Source organism: Falco naumanni, chromosome 1 (genome assembly GCF_017639655.2).
Source record: "Falco naumanni isolate bFalNau1 chromosome 1, bFalNau1.pat, whole genome shotgun sequence".
Lineage (NCBI taxonomy): Eukaryota > Metazoa > Chordata > Aves > Falconiformes > Falconidae > Falco > Falco naumanni.
This window is the reverse complement of record NC_054054.1, coordinates 16,277,117-16,301,193: the sequence shown is the minus strand read 5'-3', so window position 1 is coordinate 16,301,193 and position 24,077 is coordinate 16,277,117. Positions and strand designations below refer to the sequence as shown.

The window sequence follows — 24,077 nt, the reverse complement described above, 5'->3', positions numbered from 1 at the left end:
ATACTGGATAAGCAGAGGCTGTGATATGTCAGAGAGAAGCATTATAAGATTTCTTTGGGAATACACTAGTAAATTCTTAGCGGAACTGAAGTATGTTTTTTTTTTAGGATGAGGACCACAATTATCAGTAGAAAAAGCTTCCAAGAAAAATAGCAGATTGTCCATGTACTCAAGAGTCAGATGCCTTTCTGGAAAGCAGATTGGCCAAATACAGCTCATGCTATAATCAAGTATAAACAGTTGGGCTCAAAATCATGTAATGGAAAGGTATTTAATGGCTTGTCATGCAAACACAAGGCTTGATGAGATGACCTAATGGTCCCCCTGGTCCTTTAAGCTCAATGAATATATGAAAAATATCAGTAATGCAAACCAGATAGTCATCTTGAAAATAGAACGTACGAAAAAAAATCAACATACTTGGCAAGGATGCTACAAAACATAATTCAATGATACAGACAATTGTATTCACAGCAATCCAAATACCTGATTGGATGTGAAGTATAAGAAATCATAAAGAAAAGCATTTTTTCTTTTTTCCCCATTTTTTTCTTCTTGTCTTTTTTCTTTCCTTTTTTAATTTTTTCATGGTGAAGAAGTTTTGAAATACAAATTTCAAGAAGTAATTTTTTCATTCGTTTTTAAATTTTTCGGTTTTCACTGGTCAGCATGGACTGTTTCTGGAACTGCCTACTTTTCAGAACTGAGGCACTCGCACAGATCTCCTGATTTCCAGTAGTAATTGTTCAAATTGCCATCTTCCCCAGAAGAGGTAACAGTTAACAGTGAAGATAAAACCATGGCATCTTGATCACTTACTGTTTGCAGTAGTTAATGCAATTTACTGCCATAGTGCTCCAGTCTCTCCTGGATTTTAAATATTAATGAGTTTAAAACTTTTCCCAGTATTACAATGGGTAGCAGACAGTAAAAGTGAAGATGCTGTTTTTACTAACAGAAGCCTGTCTAGAAGCCAGTGTCAAGGCAGCGTGGGTAAGAACAGGCTATGGCTGTGTATTTGTAGTAACACTACTTAAAAAATAAGAAAACATTAAATAGAAATAAAAAGCACCTCTTTTTCTTCTTAAATGTGTGAGATAAATAAACAGACCATAATTCTTTCTTTATAAGACTTCGGTCTGCTTATGTTAGGTCATTAGCAATTTTCCAGAAGGTATGTATTCTATAACATGAGCAACAGAATCTGGGAGAGGTTCTGCCCTACGCAGAGAAGCAGCGGGCATTCTCTTTTCTTCCGATGGGTGCACCAGGGCCTCTTCCGAAAGTGGAGGCCAGCTGGGCCACTGTTCCAGTGTCTGGCACAGATTAAGATCAGGAACCAACAAATAGAACTGCGCATCATAGTGCCTGGACATATTTAACAGCAGTAGATGGTAAATGTCAGTGTGTTTTCTCAGTTATTTTTCAACAGACCATTTTTCTTTGTTGTGTCTCAAGGAAAGTAAGCAAGCTTGGCCCATAGGCTGCAATTTACTATATTCAGTTGTTGGTCAAAATGTGAGGTTTAGTTATTTTGAAGTACTCCTAGATTTGAGAGCACTTGAAAAAGTAGTATCAAGTGAGTTAGATTTTTTTAAGAACAGCTTCTGGCTTTCATATTAGTAGGACATGTTGTTACTACAACCGCTTTGGATCAAACCCCAGGTGATCATGCTTATGGAAAAGAGAAAATTAAAAAAATCCTTCCTCCAGTTCTTCCTCCAGTTTGGACCCTTTTTCGAATGAACTCTGCCTTGAAAACCATATGCATTATTCATTTTTCAATACAGTTTGAAAACTTAGCAGCCATAAGCAATTTCTTTTTTCATCTTGACTCCTGTAGTCTCATCCATTCTTTTTGCATGTTAGAATTTTACTATCTCTACTTTTCTTCCCCTCCCCCCCCCAAGTATTTTTAATTGGTGAATTAATACCTAATTTTTCTCTCTGGAAAGAGGTACTGCAAAGAAAATCTATTCTGGAATTTCTGGATATGAAAGCTTCCCAGTTTGTTCTTCCATAGTGGTCTGTAGCCATAGGGAAATCATATCGAGTAGTATAAATTTGTGGTCTCATAGCTACATCTAGCAGGGCTTAGTTCGGAGTTACTCTTTTTCCCTTGACATTTACCCACAGGGAGGCAATCCAGTATGTAATCCTGATTCCCTGTTAATTTTGAAATATGAAATAATTACAAAATGTCACTTGATTTGTTTACTAAGTTAAAAGTCGGAGGGTATTTAGATATTCCTTGTATGTGCTTTTTCTGTGGCACGAGCTTAGTTAACTGTTGGCAGTGCAGTGCAACACACTAGAATCACCTCATCCTTAGAAGCAGTTGTCAGAAAAATATGGGCCTGCCTGGTAGAATGTATTAGCCCAATACATTGTCTCCATTTTATTATGAAGCTGCTGGGGAAGCTGTGATATACAGCACTGTCATTACAGATCTATTGTTAGAAGGGTTCTACAGTCTTCTGTGTGCTGCCGTTAATTTATAGCAGTAAACAATATGTAGCCCTCCAACTGCAGCAAAGCAGAATCTTTTAATGAGGTGGATGTTATTACCACAATAAATCAGTGCATTCGTGTAATGTATAATTCAATGTGTGTATTCCCACTGTAACTTCTCTGAGTAAGCTGATAGTGTATCATTGTCAGTGCACAGCTCCACGGTTCTTTTTTTTTTCCCTAAGCTTTCTTTCATTTGGGGACTTTTTTTATTTGCTTGCAAATAAATGTGACATGTCTTGATAGTTGTCCTGTTGCAGGCTTCAGAAACCAACTGTAACAATAACAGCCAAAATCAATACTGTGGATTCTGGCTGTATGGATCTCTGCATGATACCTTTTTATTTTTTTTAAAAAAGAATGAAATCAATTCTAATTGGGTGTAGCTTTATATTCAAGGAATGTAATTCTATAACTATTGATTTGAGCTATACTCATTTGGAGAGTAATAAAAATAGAGGCAGATAAAGAGAATACATAAAATGTTACAGAATCACACAGCACAACACTGTTTCTATTTTTAATTTATATAATTTGTCTACCAGTGACCTTCTTTCTTCTTTCTTCCCTCAAGCATAGCTGAGTCTTTAGGGAAAATCAGTACAGATGGAGATTCCAAAGTGGTTCTTGCAACAAAAGAGATTTCTTGGAGTCAGTTTCATTCTTCCCTGGAATAAATTTGCTAAATCAGATAAAAATCCTTTTATACAGGAACCACTTCTTTTAAAAGGTCATATTTCAAATTAGTGAACTGCAAAAATAGTAATTAACCTAAGATGTTTTCTTTATCCTACTGCAATGTGAAAGCTGCTCTAAGTAAAAAAGTAAGATTAGATCTTAGGTCATTTATAGATCTAATCTATCCTAGAAGAGAAAGTACTTTGAAGCTTGTATGCCAAATTCATGTGAGCTGCAAAGCAGCAGTTATTTGAATACTGATAATCAGAATAGCAGACATAGTTTTTCACTTGAACTATGCTTGTATTAGCAACTTGGTTACCGATACTTTTGTTCAAGGACTTTTCAAGCTTTTGCTTACCTTGTAGTGTGTTCTTACTTATACTTATTCTTGCAGAACAGAAAGAAGAAAATATTTTTACGTATTTATTCTTCAGTTATACTTGACTGCATCCACTGTACAGATGAGTGTCATTTACATTAATAACATATATACAGTGTGCTCAATATGTATACCAAGTGGTATTGCATACATATTCTGCATGTATATGCAAAGATATTTTAGACCTCTTAAAACATTTTACACGTGGAATGACTAAATTAGCTTTTGGATTTCTCAGTGATTTTGTATGCCTTATACTTTTTTCCAAATCCTTTCTGTAAAAGTCTGCTAAAGAAAAACACAAGTATAGATATCAAAATATTGTATTTCTTACACTGAAATAAATCCCTGGGTGTTTATGTCATAGGTAAGCACTGAACAAAGAATAACATTGTTGGTGAAAGTGTGATAGACTTTTTTAGTCATACATGTGTTATTTGTTTCTTTTATATTGATGTTCTTATGTAGAAATACTGCTATTTCATTTATCCATTTCAAAGCTTTAAGTTTTATCCATTATGTAAAACTTGTCTTGGAGTAAGTGTATAGACAGCAGAGAAACAAGAATGGTAATATCAAAATTCCAAGCGCGCTGTTAATATTCTTCCACCCTATCGGTCACTATTCTCTCCCCCCCCCCCCAATATCCAAAGATGTTTATCATTGCTGCTTACCATTTGCTTCATAGTGTATTCAACATGCAGATGCAACCACAGGCACACAAATCAGCAACTCTTTGTCCGAGGCATTTCACTGAGAAGTGGTTTTTAGCTGGTTACTTTAATCAGTAGTAAATAGAAATTAAGCTGAAATGAATGCAGAATAGACTTTTTTCCAATCAGCTGTATGTGTGTGTGTGGAGTCCTGGTTTGCAACGCACAGATATGTTCAGGTGCTTAGAGAATCCAGCATCTGCTTTTGCAAAACATCAGATCCAGCTTTTTCCGTGCATGCCATTAATTCTGGTTACCAAAAAAAGCAAAGGGAATATGATGTGATAATGGGTCATGTTATCTTTATTTACTTAATGTATTTATTTTTACAAACCTTGTAGCCTATCGGAGCTTTGAATCCAAAGAGAGCAGCATTCTTTGCTGAGAGATATGAATCATGGGAAGATGATCAGGTTCCAAAATTTCACTATGGCACACATTATTCAACTGCAAGTTTTGCGCTCACGTGGTTATTAAGAATTGTAAGTATATCTTTCAAAAATGCTTTTCCTTTAAATGATAATGCAAGTAACAAACAGCTAGGAATGAATAGAACTCAATGGCACAGGAGAGTACTGAAATCTTATAGTAATTGTAATCAGTAGCATAGAATAGATGTATTCCAAAGTTCAAGAAGAAGGTTTTAATTTTTATGGTACAGCCTTTTCAAATCAGTAAAGATTTTTCTCCGTAAAATTTGCTTTTTAGTGTACGTTCTTATGCTACTTTAAACATAGTTAATTCCTTGCATGTTTTCTGAGTGGACACCATGTATTGAACATTTGTGGTTCTTTGTGAATGTATTTAATTTTCACTTCCTAATGGTTGTAAATGAGTTGGTTTCTCATTTCTAAAATGAGAATAATTAATTTTTAGAACTCTGTTGCAAATTTATATGGAAGTAACTTTTGAGATGCTACAAATTGATAATACATTGGTTAAACAATGCATTTTTCTATAAAATTGAAAGGTGATTTATCTCCTAGAAAGTAATTTCTTTGGGAAAGCATTAGCAGCACATCATTAATTAAAGCTTGTTAGAATGTACAAGCATACATAAATCCTTGAAGTAATTTATAGCGCTTAGCTAATTTCAAGCAATTATCCACTAATATGTGCTTAAGTGTTCTTTAACTAAGAGGAGGCTTTTAAATCTTTCAAACATTTTTCTTTTCTAAATCATAAATTACATACTAAACAATAACAACTGTAAAGCTATCGGTATTAACTCCTATCCTTTATAATTAATAGATTACCTTGAACAAAATAAAATGCATGTATTATTTTTGTTACATGCCAGTTTAAAAAATATCTAAGATAGAAATACTGAGCTTTCTTGTGTTTTCAAGAGCAACTTGTGTCACAGCTGACTGTAGCTTTTCCTCCAGCTTGTAATTTTTTTTGTTTGTTTTTATTTGCTTTTCTTTATCTAAATATTTATGCATGGAGTAGGTATAAAAAGCATTTATTGAAAAAATAAGCATCAGTTTGTATTTCTCCTTCTTAGATAAAAAATTAAGCCTTTGCAATTAATCATGTGTCTGCCAGAAGAGTAGCATCATTAATAACTAAACCCCAAAAGAATAATAAATCCCCTTTTCCCCCCTAAAATTCCTAAAGAAATACATTGCTGTTTTTAATTAATCTTTTTGTGTGTATTTAGGAACCCTTTACAACACTTTTCCTAAATCTACAAGGTGGGAAGTTTGATCATGCAGATAGAACTTTTTCATCTATTTCAAGAGCATGGCGCAATAGTCAGCGTGACACATCAGACATCAAGGTAAAAACTTTCCTGAAAGGTGTTAACATGTTTTATATGGCATCTGCCTTTATCGTAGCTGTGATCATAAGACCGCACATTATGAAAAAGGGGAGGAAGAAGTCTAGGAGCTATCCTACCATTTGGGAAAAGATGCAAGGGAGATGACATATGTTTTTACTTCTGTTAGAATCTTTCAGTGAATGCTTTTGTAAAACTTCAGCAAACATTTTTAGCCCCAAGACTGAAATATGGCAAAATTGGCCTTTGTGCTACAGGTAGGGTTTTCACTGTCTGCTCATCTGCACAAGTTTAAAGCCTTTGAAAAGTCAGTAGAAGCTGGTACAGGTTTTTAACCACTAAGTTTCATGAATACTCCGTTCATGCTTCTGCCCTGCTCAGATAAGAATGTTGCAGTTATATTCCTATTACTTTATGTCATTTTGGCTTTAGGCATCCAATCTCATTTTTTGGCAATTTCTGCAGTGGCCTATTTCCTTGTTTGACTGTGACAAACAGGAGGAGCCGGCTGTGCTAATTTAAGTGCAGGAAGGGCAAAACCTAGTCTTATCAAGAGGAATAAACAGGCTATAAAATGCTGAGAGGGAGATCTGGAAGCAGCCTCCAGAAAGACTGTATAAGTGTAGAGAAACAAAGGGCTACGGGAAGCCAAGTGTCTGAGGATACCAAGCTGAAACACAGAATTTAGCATGGTATTGAACCTGTCCTAACAGGGGCGCTGGGCCTGGGAACTGGCCAGTGAACAAGAAGTAGATGGGAATAGAAGATAAATTAATTTGGTGATTAGTCATTGTGTAGAAAGAGACCTAGAATGAAGTGGGTCAAGAAGCTAAGGCAGGAGCACATGGAAGTTCCAAGGAAAGGTTCTGGCAGGTAGGCATTGAAGGAAGAAATGAGGTAAACAAATCTAGTCTGGGATCTGAGGAATATTTTGAACTGGGGAGGAGAACAAAGGAGAGCAGGATGCTGGCAGTGGTGGGAAAGCGTTGTTGACCTCAAATATGATGAGTAATATCAGAATTGGTTTTTTTAATGGAAGGAAGGGTGGAACAGTATGATGTAAAGAGAATCAGAGGCTAACTCAAGAATGTCATGCAACTAGCAAGAGACATAAGTAACATGAAATCATTCTATAACTATATTCATAGTAAGGAGACAATTAAGGAAAGGATTGATCTGCAGATTAATGGAATGAGATAATTGTCAAGTGATAGTGCTGAAAAAGTAACATCTTTCTTGCATCTGTGAGTCTCCACCAAAAGGATCGATGGCTAGTGACTAGTGGGATTAATACCACTTATAAATATAAAAAAAAAAAGCTGAAAAAGTAACATCTTTCTTGCATCTGTGAGTCCTCACCGAAAGGATTGATGGCTAGTGACTAGTGGGATTAATACCACTTATAAAAAGATACAATGTCTATATCAAATTGGGAAAGAGCAGTTTGGAAAACACAAACACATTAAATTTTTTCAAAATGACGGATCATTATGAGCTTCATTCTTTTGTACATACAAGACCGGCAGAAAAAAAAATCAGAGTGCTGCTTTAGTTTTTTTTGAGAAATGGAGGAGGAGAAGGGTAGCAGTGGTAGACAAATGAAGTATGAAGTTTTTAAAGTAGAAGAAAGAGACCCAGGAAATTATGAGCTGAGTTTAACTACAATTCACAGCAAAATACTTACGCAAATAATCAGACCATGTTTAAGTACCGGGAAGATAACAAGGAGACAAGCAAATGGAACACATATTTATGAAGAAGAGATTATGTCAAAGCAATCACAGTTTCTGATGAGAAAAGGTAACAGACCATATAAGCAGAGAAGAAGCAGATGATGATCTTATTTTTTGACATTATCTCATGAGTGAACTGGGAAAACTTTGTCTGAAAGAATCTGCTGTCCCTGGAGAATAGTTACCAGGGGTTCATTATTAAAACTGAAAGATGTATTGAGTGGAATTCTCCTGGATAATAACAAGTTAGGCCTCAATTTCTGTTATGTTGGATTGGAAGGTACTGGAAGTGTAGTGGAATTGGAAGCATTTCTTGAAGAAGGGAAAAATTATTTGAGAAAGGTGTTAGATGAAATTTTATTAGGGAAAAGTGAGAACTGTAGTCTTCATGCAGATTTTTGTAGAATTAGGCAAAAATATAACACAAGGAACAATCTGCTGTCCAAAAAAAAAAAAAAAAGGTGTAGGGTTGTAGTACATTGCCAGTGCATGTGAATTAACAGTATTGTGGTAAAACAAAAAGTGAGTAACATTTTATACAAGATACATTAACAGGACATAGATGACTTTCAAAATGTGTAACATAAATCTCAGCTCTGGAACAATGATAACAATGCAAGGTCTTGAAAATGAGATGCAATGAAAGATTGAGTAGTACCATCAGCCTAAAAGATGAGAAGATTGGGAGGAACCTAAAGGCTATTCTGTTACATAGGGACTGCTCCAAGAAAGAAACAAAAAATTTCTGCTGCCTATGCTGGAGAATTAACGAACTTGGATATCTGGGAGATTTTGATTAGATGTGAGTATAACCTTTCTAACAGAACAAATAAACCCGATGAATGCTTCGCTGGCAATTAGTGTAGGGAGGGTTTTTCAGAAATACTTTGATATCGTGTGGAAATGATGTATGTGCAAGTTGGTCCTGCCTTGAGAGGCATCCGTCCTGTTGTGGATGGCTTTTTGAAACTGCTTGCAGCTTTCTGAGTCGGTGAATTGCCATGAATTACATCCTACTGCTGTCAAGCATCTGAGTGAGTATTAAGATAGTTTAGAGAAGTCTGTTCATGAGACTGGATGAGCAGCCAGGAGGGAGGATGAGGTAGGATTTCATAGGACATGTTGAACGAATTAGGAAAGAAGTTTGAGAATGCACAGAACCATCTTTGTTGGAAATACCTGTATTCACAATATCTCACTATGGCTGTGGAAACCAAGTTTCCTGATAATTCTGTGTTCTGCTCTGCCTTGCAAGTGTTTCTGAAATGCGTGGCTGCAGTGTCCCATACGCCTCTAGAAGTTTTCTACATGCAGAAGTGCTACATGTTAGCTTGCTAGTAAAGTGCTTGAACGTCTTTAGTTGACACATGCATCAAAGAGCCTAAATAAAGTCATTGTTATGTGCTCCTGTAGTTAATGGTAACATCATACTGTATACATGCTTGTAAATAGAATTATTTACTAGCTAATTAAGAAAATTAAATTAGATGTTGCTGTCACAGTGAAATTAATGACAGGAGCCTTACTTAAATGGTATGTTTTGTGTTATTGTTTTCATATGTCATGAATATGTGCAATTGAAGCAGTAACTTCCATGGGAGACAACCCATGGCTGGCTAGTATGCTTTCTTTACCCATCTTGCATGATGTATGTGCATGTGTGCATGCATGTGTATATTCAGGAAGGTAGGAGGAGGAAGACGGGGAAGGAGTTAAATGAACACAGATCCCTCTGGTTTTAATCTCTGCCAGGGGAAATGAAGAGTATCCAATGTTTATTCTTTCTTCAGAGTTCCTTTCCCACCTGCTTTACAGCCAACAAATACTGTGAAACACAACACCTGTAAGTTTTAGACTTGTTCCCTGTAATCTTGGAGTATCATTTGCTGTAATCATTTTATGATTGCAGTTTCTCATGGTCTGTCCTGAGAGGCACATCATTTGCTGTCACCTTAGCGTACAACACTGTAGTCCAGCAAATGCCATATTCTGATTCCAGCTGAGTTCTGAAACAACTTCCTTATAATTCTGCACTGGAAAGCTGCTTTCTGCATCACTGGGGTCAAAGGAACGATATCTATAAAATTAAAGTGAAGGAAAGAACGCCTGTGCCAACTACTGTCATTGATGGAGCTCTTAACATTTCTAAATTATACATTAATAAAGAAATTGTGTATAGAAAAGCTGTCTAGCTTGTATCCATCTCCCTTTCAGTAGATTAAAAACCCCAGAAGTTATGTTTTAACCAACTTGTGTGGTAATTATGAGAAATACTTGAGGTCAGCAAAACAAACTTTTTAAAAAATGGATAGCCTTATGTTCTTTTAATTGTTTTCAGAACTTGGAAGATTTTGCTTACTGCAAGAGCTAGTGTGATTTCCTTGAAGTCTGCAATTTGCAAACTCTAATACATTAATGACTAATAGAAAGGTTATTCAAAAGCCTTTGACATCTAATTTATTATTTTCTAATATCAACAGGGTGTTGGACTATCTTAATTTGAGCCAAGATTTTGTCCAAAACAATATGCAATTTTCCTTTTACTCATGTAAGAATGTATTGTGTGAGCACAGCTCATGTCTGTCTGTGAAGACTATGCAATTGCATGCGAAACTGAGATTTTATCTCATGTCATTTGTACAAACATTAGGCACTTGATGAGGGTTGTTTTGGTTTTTTTTTTTTTTTTCACAAAATGTGTAAGAAGTGTATTTTCTTGGATTCTTATTTAAGGGACATTGTTTGTTACATATTTTAAACCCACATCTTCTGTATGCCTGTTGTAATCTAATGCTAACAGAATGCAACTGCCATATTGGAGGTGTTTTGTTTTGAGAACAATTTTCACTGTTAGGTGTTCACGGAAATTATGCAGAGCTGAGATTAAAAAAATAATAAAATCAAGCAAATAATAAGAAAAATTAAGTAAAAAACAGCCTTTTAGAAAGTCTTCATACAGAGATCTTTACAATATGTTCTAACCTTTGACTTCCACAGGAAACATTTTTCTGTCTTTAACAAAATTGTGAGATACATCCTGAATGTTTTACTTGTAGCAGTCAGTTTTGACTAAGTGATGAAATACTTAAAAGCATTGAACTAATTAGGCATTTCCCTCTTTTATTTTGTAAGTAAGCTACATTTTTACTGTTCTGTCTAGTATTTTTTAGCAGATTCCTTAACTAAATTCCTCAGTCTTTCTGCTTCACGTTCCAGTGTTTCAGGTGGGGTTGATATATTGCTTTTTGGACTGAATAATAAATGTTTTTAAAGTTGAAAATATTTGCTTGTGTTAAGGTATTATTATTTTCATTGAGATCTTCTTGAGGTTGAGCAATATGTAGTTAAGAAGAATGGCTTAGTATTTGATTTAATTATGTAACTCTATATTTACGGGTGTTTGTTCTGCTGTGGATGAGTATTCTGACAAAAGTATTTGGCTAAGTTCAAAGTTAATTTGAAATATTAATCCATGTTTTTATTTCAACTTTGAATTTTTCTTGTGCACTTGTTCTGAAGCAGCTGACTCCTTCAAAGATGAATGCGAGTCTAGGTGTGATGGGGGCTGCCACTTCCATAAGTGCAAGAAACACTTGGCCTTTTTGAAGACAACATAGAGTTTGTTTGTGATCAACAGTAGATTTACTCGGGGAGCAGCTTTATGAAGAAGAGAATTATTTTAGCTATAAAATATATCTTTGTAAGTGAGATGTGGGTAACAAAAATTATTTCAGGGGAGTCGCTAGTTCATTAGGGACTTGAGATAGATTGAATGACTTAAGGGAGGAATCTCTTAAAAATGTAGGTATAGTTGGACATGCAAATGACTTTGCTGTAGTATCTGACTGTCCATATAATTCAATCTATGGCAAACACAGGGTAAAAACTATTTATTTCTCAAAAAGTGAAAGGGTTTTAAGCTTTACCTTGCATTTTTGATGGGCTGAGAACAGAGATGTAGTTGGCTGTTGTGGCTGATTAAATAATATTAGTTTCTTTGACCATAAGATCTCTGCGTTCCTGTTGATACCTCTATAATGGATGAAAACCTAGCAGTTTAATCCATTGATTTGTAGAATACAACGGATTTGGGAAGCCAGCTTTAAGACCTTGAAAGTGGCAAGCCAAAGTGAACGGTATTGTACTGTGATGCATGGGGAGTAGGGGGCACAAAGGAAAAAGAAAAAGAAGGGTTCAGGTTCCAGCTGAAAAAAATGTGGATTTTTGGAACCATTGAACTGATTACAGGAAGTCATTTCCCCTTGGGAATGAATGTAGTTAGTGATACTCACTGTCCTGAGATTATTGTTAATCTTAGTTGGAGACATCATATATTACAAGGAGGACTAACATGAGCTAGTTTTGGAAGCGGCTCTCGTTGGCTGGTATCACTTCAACAGAGAAAGCTAAAGCATATGTGTGGTCACAACCAATCTTTGTCAGCATCCTGTGAGAGCCTTGGATCAATGATCAAAGCAGGAAACTAATGTTGCACTGTAGTATAACCTTTCGTTGAACTTTTCAAATTTTGATTTCAAGAGGTGATACGTTGCATAAAATTTAATTTCCTAGTTCTCCCTAACCATTTATTGAAGCAACGCAAATTAAAAATCCTTCGGAAGTTTGCTAGTATCTCGCTACCACTCTGGCATTGTTATTTACTGAATAGCTCAGCACTGTTGCATTTAAATGATTAGCCGTGTGCTTTGAAGCTAAGAATATTAAATATATTTCAATTCTGTCAGACTACCACTTAGTACCTCTAAAGTACTAGACAGGCACGATAATTAATTTAGTAACTTAGTTACTTCCTACTGCACATTATTAGTGTATACAATCCTGGTTAGTTTTGTTAATACCGTATAAAAAGCAAACATGGATAGCCTGACAGTGTTCAATAGAAAAATAGTTCAGTCTGAGGCTTGGGCTAAGTTCTGGCATACAGACGTTAAGTCTGTCCTTGTGTGTTGTTGTTTTTCTTTGAAGAGTGAGTACATTTGCGCATGGTCAGGAGCAGTTGTTATTTCTGGTTTGACAGCTAACTTGTTGTGAGAAATCTGTTTATCATAATGTTTACAACAGCATAATTGTTACCCATGTTGCTCTTTGCATGTATTACCTCTTCTGCAAGTGTAGTACTTTGCTGATTTTTGGTGTGTTTTGTTTTTTTTTTTTTTTTTTAATATATGTACAGTTTTCAAGAGCATTTGAAATTCTTATGCTGTCCTCCAAACAGCTGTGTTGCCTTCTTAGTGTCATCTGGAATTTTTTTACTGCACCTTGTATGCCAGGTCATTAATGAGATTATTGACTGGTATTAGGAGCAGGGCAGACCCCATTACCGTGTCCTCCCAGTGTGACAGGGAGCTATTGATAACTGCTCTTGGAATATGGATTTCCAGCTTGGGTACTCCCACGTTATTGTAACCTAATCTCATCTCCATTTCTCTACTTTGCTTAAAGAATGTCACGGGAGAGTGAGACACTCTCAGAGGTCTTTCTCGAAAATGAAGCAACATCTTACTCTTTCTTTCGCTGTCTACTATTGCGGCTACCTTTTGAAAAAGAAAATCAGATTGGCTTAATAACTGCTATAATGTGTATATTGTCTTGGACCTCTATGAGTGTACTAAAGTGGGTATCTGGTGTATGTAGACGCTAGTAAGATTGTGGGATAATGGGTTTGGCCAACATTCTTCAGGAGTGTCCTTGGAGGGAACAGCTTGACAAGCAGGAGAATGCTAAAAATAATAATAATAATGATTTCCTTATAAATAGGATACCGAGATGAAGAACTCAATTATAACAAGTGATAATCATGGGTCTAAAATGATGTCTCAAACTGTAGGCTGTAATAGAGAAAGAGCTCTGAAAGTAGCCCTCTCTCTTCTCAATTTTCATCCATTTTCTAATTCTTTGCCTCTAAGTCATCTCTGTGCTAATGACTAAAGCTGATCCTGGACAAAAATGTTTTTGATACCGTCAGTTTATGGAAACAGTGCCAAGTTTGAACTAGTTAGCCTGTGCTAAACCAAGGATTCTGCTGGCCATAGGACATTCTCGAAATCTATTTGAAGCTATCATAGTGCTGTTATGTGCTGTTCTTCAAGTTTTGTAAATTGTTCTTAAAAGGAATAAAGAAAACATTGGGTACAAGTACGTAATATTTAAGATTTATTGAGTTTTGGTGCCATGACCTCATAATCAGTGGCATTAAAATATAGCTAAGGCATCTGATTAACATTATTGAAATAGATAAAGGAATAGTTGCAGTAAAGCAAAATCAAAATTAAATAATTTAATACATTGATCTCATCAGATGGATGCTCAGATAATTGTATAATGGGCCCATGTACCTCAGTCCTTCACTATTTCTTTACTTTTCTTCCTTTCCTATACATATTTTGAGTGAAATAACTTTCAAAGCTAACAGAATTAAAAGCTATCCAGGCTGAAGTTTTCAGCTGTGAGTTCCTAAAGGCCTATGCAAAACGTTCATTTAAAAAAATATCCATTGACATCTGATAAAGAAATGATACCGAGATCCAGTCATAATATGTCCTGTAATGGCATATCTCTTTCACACACTTTCTCTGAAAGAAGCACATCCAGGGAAACTTTTGAGTATCCACAGGAATTACTGGGTCCTTTTTTTATAGGAGTGTTGAACCTGTTCCTGTCTGTGGGTACTGATGTATTTTATCCAAACAAGCATAAACCCTGTGTGGAAAGTCTTTGCTATGGTAGACAAGTTAGTTCTGTAGTAAAATGAATAAATGACGATTTTAAATACTGGTGGTGTTGCTTAGTTTCTGTGACTGTTACGTGGATTACTAAGTCTGTAAGAGGACTTGAGAATCTGGACTCCATTATTGAACTTTATGTGCAGTAAACATTAAGGTGGGCCTTGAGAAAATTCTGTTTACCTAATAGCCAGGTTTTGCATGTTTGGAAATTGTTATTAATAGTTATAACATTCTATGAAGGAAAAAAATACCCTTCTCTTCAAGTACTAGAACAGATGATGCTTTGTCTCCTATGGGCTTGCTTCTTGCAATTGATTGACTTGTCAAAATATCTATAAACCTCCAATTAAGAATTTTTCAGTGATGGGACATCTGTTACGGTGCCTTCTCTCTGTAGGTTGTGTGGAGTCCACTAAATCTGAACTTACGCTGCACTTACTGGGCCCCTCAAGACACACACATACAATGGCTCTACTCACCTGCTTATTGTTTTTAAATTTTTAGGAACTTAGTTATCTTCATAACCTGCTGTAATGTTAGGCTAAAATTGACCAAGAAACTTAAAATGTTTTTGGAGGAGATGGAGATTGCTGTAGATGGGCCCATGAGCACTGACAAGCTGCAGGATTGAGTACAACCAATTGAAAGAGGTGGTATGTTTAAACCTTGGTCCTAGAGGCAAGAAACCCCAGAGTTCCAAGCTACTGGAACATTCAGAAACTAGAGGATGACAAATTTCTTGACTTTCTTTAAAATACAGATTAAAAAAAAAATACAAGCTCTGCAACATGGCAACTCATGGTTATTGAAACAGGCTGCTTAACATAAGCATGCTTAGACACCCTGTAACCTGATAAGTTTTTTCTACATATGCTTTGCATTGTTCTATACTTCCACATCTAATAGATGGGAGTTTCAAAGGAATAAAGTTGCTGCCAAACTGGCAACATTACCCTTGTATAGGAGAAATTTCATGTCATATTAGTAGCAAGGTCAAAGATGTCCAAGAGCAATGACTAGCAAAATTCAGAAGCAGGTACTTAGTAGTTCAGATTTTTAACTATAAAGTGGTTAAAAAAAAGTCTGGTGTTGCAAAAATTTTAACATATTTAGGATGCAGATCTTTGGTTTTCATGAAAGATTTGTTTTTCTGTAAAATTCTGCCAAGATCTATAACAAGAAAATATTTCTCTGAGTTAAAAAAAACCCCAATTTCTAAATTCAGTCAGATCCACTAAGGTAATCTGTGGGAATTGTAGCAGTTAAAAATATAGACATCTGGGTGTATGGATCGGAAAATTCCACCCGATGTCTGTGGTCTACTTCTGTTATACCCAGCCATAATTGTATTGAAAAAGAAACAAACACTTTTAATATCGGCTCAAAAACTTTGTGTAGCTGTTGAAATAGCAAACTTAAAGTAAGTTACGGACAAGTTTGCTGAAGTCCAAAGGAGAATGACCAGAGTTCTAGAAAATGAGACCAGTGATATAAAGTTGAAGGGTTTAGGTTGTTTATTTTGCAGAAAAGAAGAACAAGGACAGAAACGTGAAGTGCTTTGGCAGTGGCAGTTCTAATGCTTTTGCCCTGCTGGGGATTTTGTCTAGCAGGCACCATGCGCTTCGTTTCATGGAATCATAGAGCAGCCCAGGCTGAAGCAACCTTGAAGGACCATCTGGTCCAGCCTTTCACAGGAAAGGGAGCCTAGGTGAGGTTACTTAGCACCTTGTCCAATCCCATCTTGAAAAACTCCGGTGATGGGGACCCTACCACAATCCTGGGGAGGTAGTTCCAGAGCAGTTATTCTCACTGTAAAGAATTCTTTCTTATATTGAGCTGAAGTCTGCTGCATACTCCCTGTTGCAGTGTGCTGCCGTGCCAGCCATGGTGCTGGGGCGCGTGCTGTCCGCCCTTGGTGCAGGGGGGCAAAAGTGGTGTGGAGGAATGCTAGAAATCCATAGGATCCCCATCCCTGGAAACTTTAAAAGAACAAGGCACAGAAACACTTTCCAGAATACATGATTGTGATTCTCTGTGAACGGAAAGGTGGAAAAGATGACCTTTCAAGGTTTCATCTAGATATTTTTATGATTCACTCTAGTCCTTTCCACCCCCAGATAGTTTAAAAAAATGGAGGAAAGGAATGTAGTACAATGTATGCAACTTGTTTCCTCTTTCTTTGTCAAATTATCCTGAACTGTGTATTACATAGTATATAAATACGGTCAATAAATATCATTGCATGCTTTTACATATGTCCTCAGTAAAAAGTGAAATAATTTTGTGAATGTATAACGCATGTATTGACTAACAGGATTTAAAGTGCCTTCAAGATGCATTTTTTATGCAATAAAGTATTTACTTAAAATCTACTTACTAATCCATAATGAATCAACTGCTAATTGTGATTATCATGTATTTCATTAATCTACTAAATATCTGGATCTGTTATAATTTTATTTGATTAATTGTAAATTACTAAAGATTTTAATATTTTTCTTAAACTAGGAATTATTTGAAAGATAATCTCTTAGAACTTTAACAGGATGATCACACACTGACAAAATTAATTTCTTCATTAATTCAATTTAGAAATGTGATGGAAACCTGCTGAAGTATTTTTCTTACAAGTTGGGAGAATTTCAGGCAGTCTTGAGGCAATTTCTTAGTTCTGTGAGAAGTAACACACATATAGCAGATGGAGGGAAATTCAGGGGTACTTAGAAATTACACTACCCCACAGTCATGAAAATGATTAATTTGCCGTGTGATAAAAAAAAAAAATTTGAATTAATTTAATATTTTGTGCATATTTTAATAAATATTTAATATTTTTGAATGCTACTTAAGTCACTTAAGAGAGGAAATGAAATGTGGCAATATGAATGAATACCCAGATTTCTAATATGCATTTGTATTATTTAGTTTGACAGGTTATATATAGGCTTAATATCATTTAATGTTATTGTCAAATAATTTAGTTTGAAAATCTGGTATCTTATGTTTTAATATTCTTAGGGATGTGTCACTGTTTCTAGACACCTTTGCAGATCATATAACTCTGCTTTAAAATGCATCTGTCTATTATTTAATAAACAAAAGAAAAGGACACAATAACATTTCATTACAATAAAGAAACAAAGTATCTTTTATAGTTGTTTTTATTAATGCATTGTGACAAACATGAAAATAAATTATCAGTGTTAAACTGACATTCTGTTGATATTACTTGTTTGTAAAAAAAAATTTTTTTAGTGAAGTTTCCTTAGGAATCATTATTTCCATGTGGTAGAGGGCAATTTTTCTTAGAGAAAAATTGTATTTTCATTATATGCAGAGTGTTATAAGCATTTTAGTAAGAATCCTGATATGGCAAATTTTACCTTTAATTTTTTTTATAAATACTGTGTGTTAGATTCATGTTGATATTCACCGTGAGGTGGTTCGTCAGTTGTAATGAAATCAGAACCATGGTAGGAGGAATGAAATATTCCTTATCATAAGTATGTCTGTCTTTATACCCTGTAATTCCAACAGAGGAATTCCTGAAACTAATTTTCAACAGGATTGTGCTAAAGCAAGAGCTTCAACAAATCATACAGATGTTTTCGTTTTTCCATGAAATCATATAAACAAAAGAAATGTGGGACAATTTTACTGTTTCTGTACATGTGCTGAGTGTGTAAAATTTCAGAATGGATTCAGTAGAATTTGAAGTATGAAGGCAACCAAAGTGGTTAGTCAGCAGGGAAGACCTCCAGAGGGAATGAATTTAAATTGACTAGAATGCTTTAGCTTGCAAAAAGAGACCGCTGAAGAGGAATGTGATGATACAGGTCTATGGAATCCAGAAGGGCGTATACAAGAATGAATAAGGAGTTAATATTTACTCTTTCTCACAATACGGGTACTAGAACCATCCACTGGAACTGTTAGGAAGCAGTTTTAGACTAGCCAAAGGGAAAACCTTTGTAGGGGAAGCTACAGTGAGGAACCCATGGTTTTAAACTGAGAAGCGCAGATTAGGTCAAAACCATTTGACTGTAAGAAGCTGACAGAATATCCATGGAAAGACTCTATTTGCCCTGTGTTAGTCTTCCAGTCCTGGTTACCATTCCATGTGAGATACTAAACGGTCCTTCAGTCTGGCCCTTGTGGCTGGTCCTGCATCTTTACGTGGTATTTGTGCAAAACCACAAGAACTCCTTCCCCTGCTCCCCGCTGCCCCCACCCCCCCTCAAAAAAAAAAAAAAAAAAAAAAAAAAGGCAAGCAAAAGGTGCATTAAATATTTTTTTTACGTTCTCAGGTGTCCAAGATTTTCCATCATTAATGGAGTTAATACGTTAACTCACACACGTGAGTCAGCAGCTGCTGTCTTAGTGTATATGCATGCGATGTAAATATTGTAAGAAAAAAGACGACCCCAGAAACGGAGTTGAGGAGGACTCTTAAGGACTGCAGTTACAAATGCATAAATAATATTTAGAAACTTGATTAAAATTAAATATTTTATTATCAGGTTTATTTGCTGGTTTTAGGAAAAACCATTGGCCTTGAACTAATGTCATTTTCATCTGTATAAAGCCATTTAAAAGCACTAAATACTACTCAATTAAAATAGCCCAGTGTATCCATTTGCACTCCCTTTTCCCATGTGTAAATGCTGGCACATGGTCAAGGTAAGAAAATCAGATAACAAAGAAGCTCTTTTTATAAAAATGTATTATGGTGGCAGTGAAAAACTTTCTGAAAACTCATTTCTGGAGTAATGAAATAACGTTTTATGAAGTTTCTAATAGTCAAACTAACAGAAGTTACTGATAACTTTTAAGTTTCCAGGCAGCATATTGTTTCTGTGTAATGTAATGAAAACAATGTGTGTTCTAGAAAGCCAAATGTTTTCTGATCTTGAAAGAAACTAATGAATAGCTGTACAGATATATATATAGATATAGATACATAAAACCAATAAACCATCAGTAACATATGTAATGAGCTTATGTTTTAAGTATTCAGAATCATGGTATGGTTTCATATTTATGCTGTTATGCTGCTATCAAATTAATAGTCCAGTATCTCTGGTTTTCTTTGTTAAGTTTCTGTCTGTGCTGATAAAAACTACAGAAACTTGTTTCAGAGTACTTTATTTTTTACAAATGTTTATCCTTGCCACATTCTTGTTCTTTCCCTTATCCTATTAAATAGTTTCAGATCTCTTTTTATCAAGTACTTGTCAAGCATTTGGTACAGAAACGTGTTTTTACCCTGCCTAGTTAATTAAGGTGACTGTAAACAAAAAGTTGTACAATTCAAAGCCAAGCAGTGTTTCACACAAGGATGGAGGTGATAATAGCTTAATTCCTGCTTGATCTTTCCTGTCTTTGCCCTGGCTACTTCGGATTGACCTTGTCCACAATCTGATGACCTCCCTATTGCACTCAGCCATTTGGAAAGCTGCTCATGCCATCGCTGGCCCTGAGGGGCTATCTGGGAGACCACCGAGCCATTGACCCATGTCAAGACTGGGTTTCAGATCTGATCTACTGAGCTTCTGACGTAGCTGCACACTACACCCACTGTAGACAAAGCCAGTGGGGCAGTCTGATTTTTTTTTTTTTTCTGCTTCTTAAGTGGCATGCAGTTTGCACTTGCTGTATGGAAGACCAATTTTACACCAGTCATTTGCTATGAAATACACTTCCTGAAGCAATTACACATATTGATCCTTTCTTTACAAAGGAAGCAAATTCTCTAATTTAGTGGCACAATTTTTCTAAATCCATCAAATGGCCAGGGTTATTGGGTGTATTTAACTCTCAACATCAAGTTCTACCAAAAAGCACTATTAAAATATATTAAGGGCAGAAATATATATGTTATTTCGTAATAGGCTTTTTTCTATGAAGTGTTAAGCCAAGACTTTGCAATGTTTATAGAAGTGTGTAAATAAGGTTCTGATCATAGTAACTTAGATATGTGTATGTATATCCTAGCGCATATTGTACAGAATACATGACGACTTCCAAAGCTGCAGGTCTGTTTACAAAACAGGGAAACACTGCCCTTATCCAGGAGAAAATCCTTATGGTTTTGAGCTGGATTTTGCTTCCTAGCATGTTGTGTTCAAATCTGCACTAGATATACCATTTTCTGCTTTAAAAAATTTCGTTGTTTAACCATCAGCATTGCTTTGATTTTTTCATAGGACTTAGAAATTACAGTTCTTTTGCTGTACGTGCTTCCATTTTTTTCTTGAGTCGTCTTTAGCCCAGCAGGCTCTGCCTGCAGAATTGCCCCAGTGGGCCAGCCCTGGAGGTGTAACTGCCACCTTCCACTCCTGTTAGGCACAGCCCCATAGAGCACTCTTGTTCAAAGCAGCGATGCTCCTCACAAGGAATTTAGCACATACACAGGCCTTGTAACCACGTGCAATTCCTTCCTTTTTTTTTCGTGTGTGTGTGTCAAATTATACATAATGCTTCCCTGTAATTATAAATTGGACACATAATTGAGTTAATGACCTTTTCATGAAAGAAAAATATTGATTGATTCAGCTTTGACCATGTGGGTTTTTTTCTGAACATGTGGTATAACTCCAGGTATTTTAGAATTTACAAAAAATAATATATTTCTGGGCATTGAACAATCTCAGATAATAGCCTTAACGTTAAGTTCTTAGACCCTTTATGTTAGGACTATAACTGGGTTTTACACCTTTGTAATTAACATACATGGCATTACTTTCAGGCAAACTCTGTAAATGCTAATGCCATTTGCACATTAGCACTTTAAAATATGAATTGTATTAGAATGCGAAAGAATCAGTTTTCCCCAACTTCTTAACACCCTTAGTTGTCTGTTGCTTTCCACTGAATACTATTTCTACCAGGTGATGTTTATTACTTTAGTTGTATAAGTTTCTCTGTGGATAATATGCAATCAAACCCAATGTTTTGACCTTTTTGTTTTATAGCCTGTTGTGTGTTAGTTCTTTGTGGTGTTGCAAACATTAGGATTTATCCTATCCAAAGGTTTAAATTGTAGAAAGTATGAAAGAGGGGATTTCCTTCTTCTAGGGGTGGAGGGGGATGTGGGAGGATTTTGTGTGTTCTCTTTGCCTAATGACATTCTAATCATTTTTTTTTAAAACATGACAAAGTGCATCCTGTGACAGAATTTATAACATGGCATTGTTTTTCATTTATCTACAGGAATTGATTCCTGAATTCTATTACCTCCCAGAGATATTTGTCAACAGCAACAATTACAATCTTGGAGTAATGGATGATGGAACAGTTGTGTCTGATGTTGAACTTCCACCATGGGCCAAAACCCCAGAAGAATTTGTTCGCATAAACAGACTGGTAAGATGGCTATCTTCTAGTATCGGTCAAGTAATGTTGGTCTTGCAAGATTCTTCTGAAATAGTTTGGCTCTTTGCTTGCAATATACAGCTATTTGTAGTTTACGTATGAATATGGCTGAAATAATCTGAAGAAGTGTTAGATTTACAAGTTTTGGAAGAAAAAAGGCATAGGGTGTTGGTCATTCTTTAGAATTGCTAAAAAAAGTTTGTGTGGTCTAAGTACGCAGGAGATCTTATCCCATTTGTATGTCAGCTCTTGTGGTTCTAAAGAGCTAATAGAATTGTCACTTCACAGAAGACTTGAAAAAGCTTGTTTAATCATAGAAATATTTGTCACTCTGATTACTTAAATGCAGTTTTAGGGTTTTTTAATATTAGTATCCATTTAGCTCCAAAGATCAGTGAACGCCTCGGGAAAGAAGGCTGCATTTTAAATCTGTTGCCACCTTTTCCATTTCTTCCATTAAAGTGATATTTTTCAGAGTGTTTTTTACAAGAAAATAGAACTGAATTCTCCTTTGCCTGCTTCATTCCCCAAACCTGTATTATTGTTCCCTTCCCTGTTTAGGAAAATCGGGTTGTTGGCACTGCCTGGCTTCAGGGTGCCCTCCAGGCAGTGTAATGAATTACAGAATAGCTGTTACAGTGTCATTGTTGGTGTTACAGCACATGCCCAAAGCTGTTACCCTGGGCTCTTTTCAGAATGAAAGGAATCTGCATCAGTGGTGCTAAAATAAATAAATTAGGGAAGCTTTTTTTAATGCAACTTGACAAGTGAGGCTGCATTTTCACGTGGTAGTCAGCTAACTGGGAAATACTGAATTAAGGCATAGAAACTCTCAAAAACTTTTCAGCTACCAGGCTTAGACTTAATAATGTCCTAATATTCCTAAGCTAGAAAGGGGGAATTGAAAAAATTCTGTTGTTGGCGGAACATCAGACCTCATATTCATATAATTGCAGAACAGTCACATCAGAAGGAATCTGTGATGTGTACGTTGTCAGAATGCTTTATGCTGCACTTTTACTGGTGACATGATGCCGTGGTCTTCAGAAATGTTATTTGGCCTGGATTCCTGCAGGCAGTTCTAGGGTGCACCGTAATAATCACAAATTATGTTAGGTGAATTTAGTGTTTTGCTTCATATAGAAGTATGTGCAAATTTTATTTAAATGAGGTATGAAATACACTAACATTTAGCAGGACTACTTGGCAAACCATATTCAGACGCAACTTTTGATCTTGCAGTTGTGCTGATAGGTAGTAGGCTGGGGAGGTAGCCTGACACCTTTTTGAGCTTGGCGTGCGTCTGTGATTCAGAAAAACCTGAGAAATGCAAAGCTGTGTTCTTAAGCAGACTTGTCCAAGGCAGCCTGTGGCCTTCATCTCTTGTGACTGTTGTATTGTAGCTTTTGCATGAAATATAGTTCTCATTTTATTAATTACAGATCTGGCCTTCCCCACTGTGAAGTTATTCTCCATCTCCTGCTTCCTCCCATTCTAAGATTTTCGCTCTTAAGGTTTCTCTCCCTTATTTCTAGCCTTGGTTCCAGGTTTTTGTCACCCTTCCCTCATCCTCCCATCATTTCCCAAAACCTTTGCTACTAGTGGATGCCTTTCTTGCAGCTGTTTTTGATAGGTCTCACTTGTGCTGCGTTCTCAGGATGGACTTCTACAGGTACATGCAATTTTCAAGTATCGTATAATTGGACAGAACAGATTTTTTTTTTTTTAAAGCTTAAGTTAATTACAAATGTAAGAAATCATTTACCAGGTGATGGTATATTAAAGTGTGCCAGACATTGTCCCCTTTGATAACACTGTAGGTCCCTGGTGCTGGTGCTATAATACAGACACCAACTTTTCGTCAGTCTGGTAATATTAAATTCAAACCTCTGTGCCAACGAATTGCATTAACTGCTCCTGTGTGACGTAGTTAACCTTATCATGGTAGTGGTGGCCCTGTTAGTGCTGGTATGGATGATGCCCTCTGTAATCTGCCATTTTTTCAGTGGGATAAAACTGAGAAAATTACATGCAAGTATTAAATTGCTTTCTCTCATTAATATTTAGTGGATTGGATACCATCAGCATTGTTTTATTTTGAAGTAGACTAGGTGTGTTTAGGAAGAATGCTTAAAGATCAGTTCCTCACAAACGCTA

The 24,077-nt window shown here is 35.9% G+C and overlaps 1 protein-coding gene across 4 annotated transcripts in view; it reads left to right on the top strand.

Annotated features, from left to right (window-relative positions):
• The window catches only part of LRBA (LPS responsive beige-like anchor protein), a 412,366-nt gene that overhangs the window by 293,595 nt on the left and 94,694 nt on the right, over positions 1 to 24,077 (top strand). For all 4 annotated transcript variants that reach the window (XM_040582452.1, XM_040582440.1, XM_040582445.1 and 1 more), the window contains 3 exons: positions 4,626 to 4,766; positions 5,948 to 6,067; positions 21,759 to 21,911. In XM_040582452.1, the coding sequence (XP_040438386.1) occupies positions 4,626 to 4,766; positions 5,948 to 6,067; positions 21,759 to 21,911 (414 nt within the window). The remainder of the gene's footprint in view (positions 1 to 4,625; positions 4,767 to 5,947; positions 6,068 to 21,758; positions 21,912 to 24,077) is intronic.